General features: G+C 42.7%; 1 protein-coding gene across 1 annotated transcript in view; it reads left to right on the top strand.

Annotated features, from left to right (window-relative positions):
- The first annotated feature begins 639 nt into the window (after positions 1-639).
- The window catches only part of ECT2L (epithelial cell transforming 2 like), a 63,907-nt gene continuing 49,119 nt past the window's right edge, over positions 640-15,427 (top strand). The window contains exons 1-2 of the mRNA XM_021693523.2: positions 640-705; positions 1,884-1,996. Of these exons, the coding sequence (XP_021549198.1) occupies positions 640-705; positions 1,884-1,996 (179 nt within the window). The remainder of the gene's footprint in view (positions 706-1,883; positions 1,997-15,427) is intronic.

The following is a 15,427-nucleotide window of genomic DNA, read 5'->3' as shown; positions in this document are numbered from 1 at the left end:
GAACACAGAGAGAAGGTGGTTGTGGACAAGCCAGGCAGAGAGGTCCCACCAGACCCCAGCCCTGACAGCACCTTTTTTTGTTTTGTGCTATTAAATTTTGGGGTCATTTGTTACACAGCAATGGATGACTAATACATCAGCCTAGGTTTGTTCTCTATGTCCTCTTTGTGTCCTAAAAAGATAGGCAGGTGGAGTGCCCTCTTTAAGCCCTTCAGATCATTGCTTTCCAGGGAAGAAAAAGTCAGTATTCCTGGCTGGTAAAGAATCGTTCCAATTTCTGAGTTATTTTCCCAGCAAAGTGAAAAACAACTCTGGTTTAGATTCATATTTGGGTGCAAACAGATGAGGACAGAGTAAATTGCAATGACTTGGAGTTCATGAACTCCCTGTGCATATTTGTATGGATTATCCTCCATGGAGATGTATATATATGATTTGCTGTAATTTTATCTCTATAAATATAGAGATGTAAATGAATGGCTGCAATTATATAATTCCTATAAGGATAACATTAATATACTGGATATTTCTAGGTGATCTTCATTAAGCATCTATTGAAATGAACCTATATTTCTTAGGGCTGGAAGAAAATAATTTGCTGAGATGTCAGCTGGGGATTCTTCTAGAAAAACCTTGGAAATGGAGTGCTTCCACACAAGATTCAGTGCCTGGACACCTTTCAGCAACAAATCATTAAATAGACAGGTAAATTACATGCTCTAGAACAAAACAAGTTTAATTTGTAAGGTCAATTTTACTGTGATATATTGGGTCTCATGTTGCCATATAACACAATAACAATGAAACCTCTAAAGAATTTAGTTTTGGAGTCACTTCACACAAAAATAAACCAGCATTTGTCTGCCCCCCAAAAAGTCTCTTCTCACCCCAGTCTCCAACTCCTACTTTATGGGGAGACTCAAGGTCTGCCTCCCTTTTCCTATGTACCTCCAGGGACAAAATAGAAACCTCCAGAATACAGAGTATGCTGGGGGAGGAGACAAGGGGAGGTGCTTTTGGTGGTGCTTGGTGTGGAGAGTATTAATGTGTAATTAATTCTCTGCATATTTCTTTAATTCTCTCTTCCTTCCCATGCCAACAGTTCAGTTTGATGGCCTGGGGATGCCCACTCTTTTGAAATGTAGTCAGTAAGTAGTCACTGAATGGCTTAAGCTTAGGCAGCTCTGCCAGCCCTTAATGGAGAAGGCCCACAGCGCTTGCGTGGTTCAGGCCTGTTCCCAAGGGAAGGAGACTAGCCGGGCTGGGGCCCAAGCCTGACCCAGTAAGAAAGACAGTGGGTTTGTATATGTCATCTGAGCAAAGCTGGACTGAAACCCAGGTTTGGGGGGACCCTGGTCCTTGGTGTATCTCTTCCTTAGAGACATGTCTAACAATGGCTACTTAGCAATATTTATTGACTTTGGTTTTGGTGGGAACTATGAAGATGTAGGACCATGGGTTAGTAAAATCATACCTACTTCAAATGGTCCTGTTTTCACAATTCAAGTGTAGCCTGTATGTGTTTTCAAGATGAAATGTTTGGAATCTATTTCCCCAGGCCACATTCGTTTAAGTAGAAACAAGAGCCAGGATTCATTACCTCTTTGTTTTCCAAAGGGGCCCTCCTAAGGCCCCACTGTAATCATATCCCCTGGCCAGCCTTTCCCACCAGCCCACCCAACAAGCCTGGGCTTGTCTCTATCCCCAGATAAAAGCAGCTTAAGCTGAGGGAAGAGACCCCTACTACATAGTGAAAAGTGCTTTGTGAACTGTAACGTGCTGTGCAAATATTAGCTGTGAGGTTGCGAGATTGCTGAAGGATTGGTTAGCAACTAAGAATAGACTGAACTCTACAGGAAAATGATATTTTCTCCCCCTTACAGCTCTTTCAGGAAAGAGTTGCTCTTATAAGTCATTGGTTTGACCTCTGGACCAGCAAGCAACGTCAAGAATTCTTATTCACGATTTTTTTACGATGCACCAAATCACAGTTAAGGTAAATGTAGCCTAAGGATGCAATTATCATTGGTTCTTAAAGGAAATATAGTAAAATGTTTATATAACATTCTAGGGTTTCTTTCCCCCCCCTCAAGAGGAACAAATAAAACAATTGGTATTTTAAGGTTTATAAACAGAATCTTCTAGTGCTGCTTCCTCCTTGAGGGCTTTAACACCTTCCTACCATAGTGGGATGTTTGGTTTTTGCAAAACTCAGAAGCTTCAGCCAGTGAATTTTTAACATTCCTTTAGTATATTGGATTCTCCTAAGAACTATCAGACAGATGGACAATATATTTCAAGTAGATATCTGGCGCATAGGCAGTCCATAAATAATTGTTACACGAATGGATGGATCTGAAAAGTACCCAAGGAGTGACCATGGTTGCAACATTTAGGAATATGCACAAGACTTGTTTGACAGTGGCCATGATTGCCAATGGGTCCTGTTCTTATTCTTACCGTGGCCTCCTAGAGTGTCTGTCATTTGCTTTCAAGTACTCCAGCAGAAATGGTGTGCTATTTGAAAGTGTTAGTTGAAATTGCATGCAAGAACAGCTAGTGTTTTGATCATGAATTAATACTCCAAGGGTGGTTAGCTAGCATTGTGTTGGAAAGGTCACAATGTCTCAGTTATTACAAGATACTTTGCTAATGAGCATAGCAAATATCAGACATTAGTTATTATCAGAACAGCCAGTAACTCGTTCATGTGTCAGATGAATGTTAGAAATGCACTCTCTTTGGTGAAATTAAAGGTATTCAGATGTGGGACGGAAAATGTTCCAGAGAGCCCTCCAACATGCCTGGACCTGGTTGAAGAATCTAGCCAGCCCTGTAGCAGGTGCTTGTAAGGCTTTATCCCCAAGCAAATGGTGTTGTCAGTCTGGGGATTTGGGGTAGCCTGAGGCTCTCAAGGAAGGTAACAGCAGAATCCTGTTTCTGGAACACCGTACTTTCTCAATTGAGTAAACCTTTCGCCCAAAGGACAGAGAGCTGGGACTTCATCAAGCCCACGGAGGAGACTGTATGAAGTGGTTGGGGCTTGTTGGCTAGGTTTGTTTAGGGAAACTCTAGGTATGGCGTCATTTGGGGTTAGTTGTTTTCACTGCAACCTGGCAGTGAGGTTGTTGGGAGAGGCTAACCATTGAACTTCTTAGGTAGCTTCCAGAAAGTATCAGGAGTTGTGCAAAACCAAATTGGCTTATTTTAGTTGGCAATACCTGCCTTCCACTCTTTTTCACACTTCCTCTCGCCCGTCTCTTTCAGTCAGCCATTACATCTCTCCTACCTGCTTGCTCACCTTCTCCCTTGTCTGCTTTCTCCTGCATCCGGGGGTGCATGGTGGGTTGTTAAGAGACTGCCCCTGATGGAGTCACCAAGTCACTGGAGGGAGACACACCTTCCTGGCTGTGTTGAAAGAGGCTGCCAAGACAGGCCACCGAAAAATAGGCTCTTTCGTCAATGCTTAAAAATCAGGGAAGGGAACTTTTTATAGTAGTCATTGGCTAGGTTTCCTTTTACTCCAACTTTACAGTTTTCAAGATAAAATAACAGACCAAAACCCACATCCATAATTGCTTGTGGTACATCATGTTCTAGTCTCATGTATCATAAACCACGCAATTTTAGCTGTAGCCACTGGAGGTCATTAGAGATCTTGTGGTATATTTTGAGGCTCATTAACATTAGGCCTGACATTTTTGTCACTGGAAATTGTATCCTTTGTCTAGTACCTGAATTCTTACTGTGGCACAAGGATATGGAACTAATCCGTTCGGTGGAATTACTTGGCTTTGTTCTGTAGCAGCTATAAGTCTGCAGAGAGCTATACATCGTAGTTGCATGAAGCTATTATTCCATAGTCTGGACTGATGCTTTTAGAAGTTGTATGTCAATTTCTAGTCTCTAGAGCTGACATCCTGAACCCAGCTCTAATTTCTAGTGGTGGTTTGTTGTTGAACATCAATTAGTTCATTCTCAAGTCTGGATTAAGTCTTTCTTCTACTACTTCCTCTCCATCTCTTTGGGTCAGCCATGTCTTCTCTCCTGCCAACATCTACAGAAACCATTTACCGATAGTCTAATCCAATTTGAGTTGTGCTTGATTTTTATTAAATCTAAAAGCCCAACTCATTTTATTTTTTAAAGTTAGTGCAATCAAATTTCTTTTAAACACCTTTATTGAGATATAATTCACATACAATAAAATTCATCATTTAAAAGGTACAAAGTTCGTGGTATTTACAGAACTGTGCAACTATTACCACAATCTAAGTTTAGAACATTTTCATCACCCCAAAAAGAAACCTGCTACCCATTAGACGTAACTCCGCATCTCCATCCCCAGCACTGGGTAACCTCTAATCTACTTTCTGTTTCTATAAATTTGCCTTTTCTGGACTTTGCAAATAAATGCAGTCTTACAGTATGTGGTCTTTTGTGACTGGCTTGTCTCATGTATTATAATTTCGTTAAATAACAAAAGGCAACCGAGTGCATGTAAAGATCGAATTGGCTTTATTAAATGGTTCATGAGGGCACCTGGGTGGCTCAGTCTGTGAAGTGTCTGCCTTTGGCTCAGGTCATGCTCTCAGGGTCCTGGGATCAAGCCCCGAATCAGGCTCCCTGCTCCGCAGGGAGTCTGCTTCTCTCTCTGCCTCTGCTCCTCCCCCCTGCTCATGCTCTCTTCTCTCGCTTTCAAAAAATAAATAAAATCTGTAAAAATAATGTTCTCAAGTATCTAAAGCCTTCATAAAAAATATGCAATAAACATCATTATTAAATAAATAAATAAATCATTCATGAATCGGGAAACACCCCATCTAGCAAGTAGAGCTGCACTCTGAGAAGTTATACAAAACAGAATGGAAGGAAAGTTTTTATGGATGGAGGGTGGGAGCAAGAAAGTTAGCAAAAGAAAAGGATTGTTCCAAACAAGGCTGTTTGCTAGGGGGAAAAGCAACGTGTCTTATCATGCAGATTACCTCATCTTTCTTTGGGGGATGGAAAGGACCTGGGTGAGATGGAAAGAAAAATGTTCCTGAATGACCGGTAAAGGCCCCATTTGTGGGGGAGGTTGAAACTGCAATTAGATTGTATTAAGCCTGGTTTGGCAACTCGGTCTAATGACACCATTTGGGGCCTGTGCTTTCCTTTTTTTTAAAACAATGTTCTCAAGGTTCATCCATTTTGTAACATGTATTAGTACTTCTTTCTTCTTTATTGTTAAGTAATAGTCCATGATATGGATATACCATATTTTATTTATCCATTCCTAAGTTGATGGGCATTTGGGTTGTTTCCACATTTTGGCTACTGTGAATAATGCTGCTACGAACATCTGTGTGTATAGGTTTTGCTATATGGATGTCTTTATTTCTTTTAGGTCTGTGTACCCAGGAATGGAATTGCTGGGTCAAATAGTGACAGTGCAATCAACTTTTAATTATTAAACATTTCTTTTGAAACCTATTTATTCCTATAGCCCCTGTTCCTCCATCCCTGAATAAGCAGGTGAATACATGAGAGAATTCAGCATTACTTGAATGTCTGAAAGCTTTCTATCTAAGCTAGACTGTATTCGTGCAATCTGTGTTTTCAAGGCAGAGAAGTCATTGTTTAGATGTTTTGTCTTATAATTTCTGAATAATTTCATTTTAATTCAGGCAGTTATAGTTACAAAGCTTAACTAAGATATTGTGGTTTGGTTGGGACTGTGTTGTCAGTTTTCTTTGAAGGTTTCTTCTTAATCTCCATGAGATATATTCCAATACCTAAGATTTTTCTTTTCTGTCCTATATTCCATATTGTTAAGATTTATTTTTTTATTTTTTTATTTTTTAAAGATTTTATTTATTTATTTGAGACAGAATGAGAGAGAGAGAGAGAGCACATGAGAGGGGGGAGGGTCAGAGGGAGAAGCAGACTCCCTGCTGAGCAGGGAGCCCGATGCGGGACTCGATCCACGGACTCCAGGATCATGACCTGAGCCGAAGGCAGTCGCTTAACCAACTGAGCCACCCAGGCGCCCCCTGTTAAGATTTATTTTTTTTAATTTATTATTATTATTATTTTGGTGGGGAGCAAAGCAAGGTTTATTGAGCACTAGTAAAGGTTATTGAATGATAGAGTACAAAGCTTTAAGATTTCTTAAATGGGGTTTTATGATATTTAAGACATTTTTCAAGGGTTCAGCTTCTTAAACCATAGCTCTGGCAAGCTCTTCCTCACCTTGACTTTGACGGGCCCTCTCCTGGGAAGGGCTTCTCTGTGCGTCTTTCACTCCCAGCAATTTTTACAAACGTCTAAGGTGACATTTCCCCCAGCACATTATGCTTCTATGGCCACATGTCTAAATGACTCCACTAGTGTCATCCCCCTGCCCCTTGACCCGGCTGACTTTCCTGACTCCCTAAAGGAAACTGGCTGTTTGTGTGTCACTCCGAGAAACCCATGAGGAGTTTGCGTTGGTCTCCTAGCCACACTGGTGGGACCGGTTTCCAGCTGCCCAGGCCCAGCAACAGGCAACACCCCCCACGAAGGCCTTTGATTCCAGGGCTGGAGCTGTTCAAACCTGTAGCTTTCCCTGGTAGGTCCCTGGGGCAACACTCATGCAACTGTAAGCCCAAGACACAGATGGACTGTCTGCTCGAGTGTGTGTGTGTGTGTGTGTGTGTGTGTGTGTGTGTCGGGGGAGAGGGAGATCATGGAACCATGAAGGATTAGCTCTTGTCATCTGTCTCCATCAGAGCCAACTAGAAATGGGGGGTGGGGGTGGGGCAGGAAAATCTACCGATCGATGTACACTTAAGAGAGAATCCCCAGCCACTCTTTCCAAGCAGCCCCAGGGAGAGCTCAGGGGAGGATGTCCATCTCAGTTGTGAACGGTGAGGAAATCTGGTGTACACATTTTTCAGAGACCATATGCCTCTGGGCTAATTTTGAATACAGAGCAGCTACATCACGCTGAGTTCCCGAGCACCCACCTGTAAGGGGAATATTTCCGTGTGGAGGCAGTGGACCGCAGAGGGCCGTATTCGAACGCACCCTGAGTTCCTAAATATTCAAGATGAGTCTGGAAATCTGGGTCATCCTGACTCTTCGCTCTCCTCAGCCCCGTATTTTGGACATGCTTCTGTCCTTTCACACAGATCAGATGGTCACAGACAACCATAATTTGTCATTGGGGCAGTTTATTTAGAGATGGATGAAGCGAAGAAGGAAAATCCTTGAGTTTAAAAGAAAAGGAGGAACCCAAAGGCCAGAGCTGTTTTATTGGGTGGGAATGGGGACAGAGGGAATGTGGACGGTGGGAAGGTCACTGGCTTATGCTAGGCAAAGCCTGTGCACTTGAGAGTCTCACTTCCCATTTTGAAAGGGATACCGTTCTCTACAGGGATGGTGCCAGACTTTATAATGTTTAACTTGTCTTTCCAGCACTTCACGCCACCCCATATTCTGTTCTGTACAGCACTTGTTGATTTTCTGTCTGCCTGTTCCACTATACTCCGGCTCTGTGAGGGCAAGAACTTTTTTCTGGTACTTCCTTGTGTCCCTCTTAGAGCCATAGCAGGGACATAAAGCCACTCAGTGAATGCTCGCTGGATGGATGATGTCTAAAATACTCCTAAGGACAAGAATAACAACAACAACAAAATCGGAAAAAAATGTTCATGTGTAGCTCTCTGGGAGGAAGAAACTTTTCAAGATATTACAAGTTCCCAAATATGGGAGATTATTGATATTTTGCTTCATTCAAGACTTTATGTTAATTAATTGACTCGAGACTTCTATAAAACAATTCCAAAAGGAATTATGCACAGTAACAATACCCAAGGGTGGCGAGTCACACTCTCATCTGTGTCAATGGCCCCTCTTGAAGTTGTTCATTGCACAACTTCCCAAATGCAGCGGCCCTGCTAAGTAATACCACCAGCCATTGATAAAGTACATGATATTAGCTTCCTCAGCGACCAAGAATCCTTTAGCTACCACGACTTCTCTGCATAGGAGGAGTCAAATTCACAGGTACATCATTGGAAAATGGAGAAAGGTTTTAAGAGAACATTTGTCTCTGTTCTGTATTTAAGAATCTCTTTAGGAAATAAATGTCCAGAGGGTGACGGGCAGAAGCAGAAGGCACAGTAAACATTCAGTGGGTGTTGGTCATCTTTCCTCCTGTTCCCTCCGTGTATTCCTTTTGATGTCATGGTCAGAATGCTTTCGAGAGCAAATAACAGGAGTGGAATTCAAACCAGCTTAAGAAGAAATGGGAATGTATCGACTTAAGATTTGTCTAGCTTCAGGCCAGGCTAGATCCTTGGATTCAAACAACGTTCCCCGGGCTGGCGGGCCTGCCTGCGCCCCTCTGCCCACCCCGCCTTCTCTCAGCTCTGCTTCCCTATGTCTGTTGCATAAAACTAAAAAGAGAAGTACAAGACCTTTACAGAGGAAATTATAAGTTTGTGTTAAAGGATAGTTAAAAACAACAACAACCCTGAATAGGTAGATGTGCCATGTTTAAAGATGCCAATTCTCTCTAAATTAACCTCCTAGTATAAATTCCCAAATAGGATATTTTTATGGACCTTGGGAAATGGATTCTAAAGCTAATCCAGGAAAGAAAATGGAGAGCAACCCCTAAGAAAAGTATACATATAAAGAAAAAAAGAGTAAGAGTTACACTACCAGATAGTAAAACCACATTTGCCCATTTAAGAAATACCTGCAAGTCGTTATCTCAAGGGTAAAGGGGAGCAAGGACAGAGACAAATAAGAGCTCTGAAGTAAAGGGGGCAGGCGTCTGTAAAGGTTGGGTAGATTGGACGCTTAGGCAGCTAGATAGATCTTTCTTTTTCTTTCTTCAGTGCCTGTTTAGTGGGCACACTGTTGATTACCCACCTGCCCCACACCATTCCCTGTCTCTTCATGTTCCTGACAGAAGCCCTTTTCCCCCAGGAAGAATGTGTCTCAGAGAGGGCTTGTCACTGCCCTACCAAGGGTGAGTCAGGCTTGGACAGAATCATCATGATTCCACCCCCTTGGTGGTGTCTGGATTACGAAAGGGCATGTAGATACTAATTCTGTCCAAGGCGACATAGAGAGTGGCCACTAGAGAGCTTCTGGGAGAGTTTTCTTCACTCTCAAAGGGACTTAAATAGGGGCTCGAGGAAGGGACGTGCCCTTTTTCATCCTGGGATTTCTGTCCTATGAAGATCAATCCTCACAGGAGTCATTTGGAAATCACCTCAGGGGACAAGCCTAAGGACCAGAGCAAACTACCGAGGAGGCAAAGTTAAAGTACGCAAGATCCTCGGCCCTTGATGACATCAGGAGTCCTTGAATTCACTAACCCTGGAGCTGCCCTGATTTTCCTCATTGCTTAAGTGAAAGGAAGATAAATGGGTTTAAAATGGTCTATTTATCTAGTCGTACCTTCTCTGATCATATCAACTCTCCAGAATTTAGCTGCGAATCAGCTACATTTAGAAAAACAAAATGCATTTAGCAGTCAACTGATGTTCTTTACACACAAGAGAGAGCCTATTAGACTCTCATGCAGCGGTCTCAGTATTTAGTTAGCTCAGGGCCTCAAAAAGGAGCTCTACCTACTCCTAAGACCACCATACATACAATCAGTGCTTTGTACTTGACTTGGCCTGAGCATCAAGATCTGCCTTGTGAGGTCAAATTCACCGATGCTGAGAAGGGCTGGGCCCATTAGAATCACTTGGAATTTGTAAAAACACAGACTCTGAGCCCCACCCATAGAGATTTTGGCTCAACTCATCAGGATGGGGCTGGAAAAGTGGTTTTTTCCTCCATTCCCAGAGTGATGTGGAACACGGCTAAGGGTAAGACACAAGGCCTGGGTGACCTGAAGGTCCCAAGGCTTCTTCCATCTCTCGATTCTACTCTTCCTCGGAGGCAGGAGCACAGACTGCATGTGCCCTGATCCTTCTATTCTCAATTAAACAGAATTACCTGCTCAGTTTCTGTAGATGCCTTTTTCATCTTCCCCTGGCACTGATGTGTAGTGGTTTTCAAATGTATCATTGTAAGTAACCCTAAGCTTAACACACATAATAAAGGAAATGTTTCCCTCTTATATAATTGAAAAATCCAGAGTAGGTTTGGCAGCAGTTGAAGCTCAATTCCGAGGTTCAGTAATAAAGCCCATGGCTTGATTCTTTCTGTTCTCCTGCTCTGACTGCCTTTGGCAGTCATGGCTTCATAATTATGTTTCCTCAGTTGTGTACAGAAATAAAAATAATTTCTTTGAGCTTCACTCTGGTTGGACTAGTCTCGGTCCATGCCCACTTCTGCCAATTGCTGTGGCCAGGAGATTGACCCAGATGAATTGAATTAGCCTTGATCATATGCTTTTTTGGAGCCAGGGATAGAGTTATCTTCTATAGAACCACATGGACCACCATGTAGAAAGTGAGGTTATTTTACCTAAAGAAGGGGAAGTAAATAATGGGTGTCATAAGAGTGCTGTCTGTTCACCCAGCATTCAACAAATGTTTACTGAGTGCCTACCATGTGCCAAGCACAATTCAGGGTGCCTGGGATTCAACACTAAACAGAGTGTAAAAGGTTCCTGCCCTCTGAAGTTCATACTTTAGTGGAACCACCCTTGTCCTAAAATAGGACAAGGGAATGTCAGTGCCTCTCCCTGGCTATTTGAGAGCACAGCGTAGCACCACTGTAAATATTGGGAGTGTTTCCATGTCTCGGGAGTTAGAGCAGTGCGGTAGACTCAATAGTAGCCCCCAGGCATGCCCATGCCCTCATCCCTGCAAACTGCAGATGCTACCTTACAGGGCAAAGGCATTTTGCAGATGTGATTAAGGATTTTGAGACGGGGACATTATCCTGCATCACTGGGGCTCAGCACAATCACAACGGTCCTTAAAAGGGATGCAAGAGGCACGACAGTCAGAAGACAATGTGATGTCAGGAGCAGTGGGAGAGATGGGGCCATGTGAAGATGCTGTGCAACTGGCTTTGAAGATGAAAGAAGGGGCCATGAGCTGAGGAGGGCAGGCAGCTTCCAGAACCTGAAGGGGACAAGGAGGCAGATTCTGCTCTCCAAGCCTCCAGAGGGAGCCAGCCCTGCCCACACCTAGCCCAGTGTAACTGGCTTCAGACTTCTGACCTCCAGAACTCTGGGAAAATAAATGTGTACTGCTTTGGGCCTCTACAGTGGTGGTAATTGTTAGAATGAACAGAAATTTAATATAAGCAGTGAAATTTTATTTTTATTATTTTTTTTCATTCTTCATTCTAACTTACACATATTTATTTCACCCCCGCCGAGTTAGAAGCACCATACCAGGTGCTGGGGGCAGGGCAGCAAACAAGTCAGCCACCATGCCTTCTTTCACAGATTGTAGCCCAGTGGATGAGAAAGACTAAATAGTGAGTGAGCCCCAAAACGGATTGAGCTTGAGGGTCAGCAAGAAGGGAAACACAAAACTCATGCTTAGATTACATTATAGTGCACATGGAGTGTGAAGGATACAGGTTGCAGCAAAGGACAGGAGAAGACAAGGAGGCAGAGCTGGGGTGGGGTTGTGGTAACCCCCTCCTACAGGCAGGTATTTGGGCAACAGGAACAGCCTGGTGGGGACGTGGGGGGATTCTGTCAGTACCCCTAAAATTCCACTATCATTACCTTATATGGTCACCTATATTGTTGCAAAAATAGCTTTCCACTAGCCACATAACTGATCTACCATGCTGGTTCCAGTTACAATTTCTTGCTCCTTCCCCGGCACCATATTGCTTCACTGGCCATAAGTTTTACCATATGGATCATACATGGGAAGTCATACAGCACTTTTATAACAATGACAAGTCTGTGTACATGTATTATCCTTTATTTCCCCACAATCCAAGCAGTCCTGGCCAGCCCAATAGATATCAAATAAATAGCTATGATTGTGCTAAGTGACAAAGTAAAAGTAAGGCGACCTCACCCAGTCCAGGGGATCAGGGCCACCGCCTTCCCTGAGGATCTGACATTTAGGCTGGAGTCTGAAGGATGCCTAGGAGGTCAGACAAGCAGAGGCTTGGAGAATGAGTGAGCCACCTGGCCGGGATGACACATGCGGAAGCCTAGGACCTTCTCTATCTATTCCGTAATAATACCAGGCTTTTGTGGAAGCACTGGAAAATGTGAATAGGCAAAAAGAGGAAAATACCAATCACCCATAATCGCACCACCCAGATAGAACCTTTTTTATGCTTATGTGCAGCCATGTAACTATGAGTCAGAACATACAAATTATTTTAAAATCTTTTTAAAGACACCCTTCAATCACCCTTCCTTGTTGCTTTCCCCCCACCCAGCCTTGCTCTCTCCTTCACTGAAGACATCAGCACATGGTTCTCCACTCGCTTTATACCCCAAACCTAGTCGTCATTCTGTGCGATACTAGCATCTGTGTGGAAACCCACCCACTCCAGGCCCCGGCCACGCCAGACGGTGTGTGTAAAGCCACCAGACAAGACCACGGGGGCTGCCCAGGTGACAAGAAAGCAGGGACCCCTGCCGACTCGACTGGCCCCTCTCCAGGCCACCTCTGCAAGCTCTCCTCCTGGTCATTTTCATCACAATTTGGGGAGCTTCTTTCTAGTTTTTATCAGGAATTTAAGAGCCGAGAATTAGATTCAAGTTCCGTATTACTAAGCCTTGTTATTTTTGCAAAGTACACATTGTACATTCAGTAGAACACTGCAAAGTAGTGTCATGCATTATTTAAATGAAGCTATCCTTGTCACAATAAAGGAGCAAAGCACATTTTGTTCATTGTCTCCTTACATGTTTTTATTTCTCTTCACAGATTTCTTACTTTGTAACATTAACTAAAATGCAATGAGCCACAATGTCATTACGGCAAACTACCCTAGTTCTGTCGCTTGGGTACGGATTTTTTTTTTATGTGACTGAAGCATTGTCCTTCTTTCTTGCTTAAGATTCATTATATTTGAATGTGTCCCTGTAGCAGTGCAGACGAGGAACAAATATAAAACATGTATAATTGAGGTCCACTTTAAAAAGTATTCTTGGAGTGGCTGGCTGGCTCAGGTGGTAGAGTCTACGACTGTTGATCTCGGGGTTGTTGAGTTCAGGCCCCATGCTGGGTGTACAGATTGCTTAAAAATAAAATCCTTTAAAAATTAAATAAATAAAAAGTAACTCAGATTTAGTTCTTCTCCTTTGCTTGGCTGGGATGGAACAGTAGATGCTGTGGGATGGGAATGAAAACTCAAGATACTGAGACCCATCTTTGAAAAGGAGGCAGAAAACATTTTTGTTTTGGATCTGTTTTATAATTCTAAATGGGAGCATATTGTCCCCCAAGCGCCAGTGAAAGGACTGAGAAGCCTGCCTGGGACCCTGGGGAGTTAGGTCAGGGACCCACCGGGATTAACTGTTCTTGGTGTCACAGCCTCATTCAGTTTGAATGTTAATCGGTTAACAATGAGAGGATCCCCTTGTGATACTTTTGTCTGTGGCTACTATATGCTGTCAGGACATACACAGCTCCACTCTTTGCCCTCTGCTTACACACACACACACACACACACACACACACACACACACACACAGTTTCCACCGACTGCACGCCAACAGGTTCATTTTATTTATTTTTATTTAAATTTTGTTAACATACAGCCCAATATTGGTTTCTGGAGTAGAATTCAGTGATTCGTCTCTTACGTACAACACCCAGTGCTCATCACAAGTGCCCTCTTTAATACCCATCCCCCATCGAACCCATCCCTCACGCCTCCTTCCATCAACCCTTGGTTTGTTCTCTATCCTTAAGAGTCACTCCCTCTCTCCTTTTTTTCTTCTCCCCCTTCCCATATGTTCATCTGTTTTCTTTCTTTTTTTTATTTTAGAGAGAGAAAGTGGGGGGAGGGGCAGAGGGAGAGGAAAAGGGAGAGAGAAACCCAAGCAGACTGTGCTGAGTGTGAAGCCCAATGTAGGGCTCGATCCCACAACCCTGAGACCTCGACCCAAGCAGAAACCAAGAGTCAGACACTTAACTGACTGAGCCACCCACGTGCCCCTGTTTTCTTGCTTAAATTCCACATATGAGTGAGATCCAATAGGTTCATTTTAAACCACTCTGTTTTATCTCAGGTTGTGATAAAGCTGCATGGACAGGGATCAAGAAAGAGCAATGACCTAAAATAAAGTCAGGGGAGTAGAAACAAAGTAATAGGCAATCATTGAACCTTGCAAACGAAGCAGGTAGCCTTTTCTTTAAAAACAAAAAACAAGGGCGCCTGGGCGGCTCAGTTGGTTAAGCGACTGCCTTCAGCTCAGGTCATGATCCCAGGGTCCTGGGATCGAGTCCCGCATCGGGCTCCCTGCTCTGCGGGGAGCCTGCTTCTCCCTCTCCCACTCCCCCTGCTTGTGTTCCCTCTCTCGCTGTGTCTCTCTCTGTCAAATAAATAAATAAAATCTTAAAAACAAAACAAAACAAAAAAAACCTTTATTTTGCAATAAATTTTAACTTGTATAAAAATTCCAAAAATAGTGCAAATAATTCCTTTATACTTTTCACTTGGATTCCTCAACTGTTCACACTTTACCATTTTTGCCTTGTTATTCTGAATCATAGGAGAATATGTTGCAAACATGATGCCCCATTAACCCTAAGCATCTCAGTATGTGTTTCTGAAAAAAACAAGGACATTCTGCTGAAAAATCAAAGTACATCCTCCAATATCAATAAATCAGCATTGATACAGTACTATGATCTAATCCACAGACTCCATTTGAGTATTCCTGATTATTCCAACAACATCCTTTATAATCATCCTTTCTTTCCCAGTCCAGAATCCAATCCAGGGTATTTAGTTTCATGTTTCTATGAAACATCCACCTTGATGTTCTTAAGTTTTTCCTTGTCTTTTGTTACTTAACATTTTTGAAGAGTACAGACCTACTTTGTTGAATGACCTTCAGTTTGTGGTTGGCTGATACATCCTTAAGATTGCATTCAGGTTATGCATTCTTGTCAGGAATAACACAGAAGGGACACTGTGTTCTCAGCAGATCACACTGAGGGCATACTATGTCGATTAGTCCCATGGCTCATGATGTTGACTTATCATTTGGTTAAGATGATTATTATTTTGTTAATAATAAGTAACTAAAAAGACTTTGAGTGATTAATTTTTAAATTAATTTAAAAATATTGGAATCTATGCAAATACCCTGTTCCTCATCATATTTTCACCCACTAGTTTTAGTCTCCATTGATGACTCTTCTGACGTAATTATTACTGTGATAGCTGCCAAGTGCTCATTTTCTAACTTCTTAATTGCTGCTACATGTATTATTAATTGGTGTTCTGTTGCAAGATAGAATTTTTCCTTCTCCCAAGATTTATAGATGAG

The sequence above is a fragment of the Neomonachus schauinslandi genome, chromosome 8 (assembly GCF_002201575.2).
Source record: "Neomonachus schauinslandi chromosome 8, ASM220157v2, whole genome shotgun sequence".
In the NCBI taxonomy this organism is placed as follows: domain Eukaryota; kingdom Metazoa; phylum Chordata; class Mammalia; order Carnivora; family Phocidae; genus Neomonachus; species Neomonachus schauinslandi.
The sequence above is the reverse complement of the archived record's forward strand: the minus strand, read 5'-3'. Positions and strand labels throughout refer to the sequence as shown.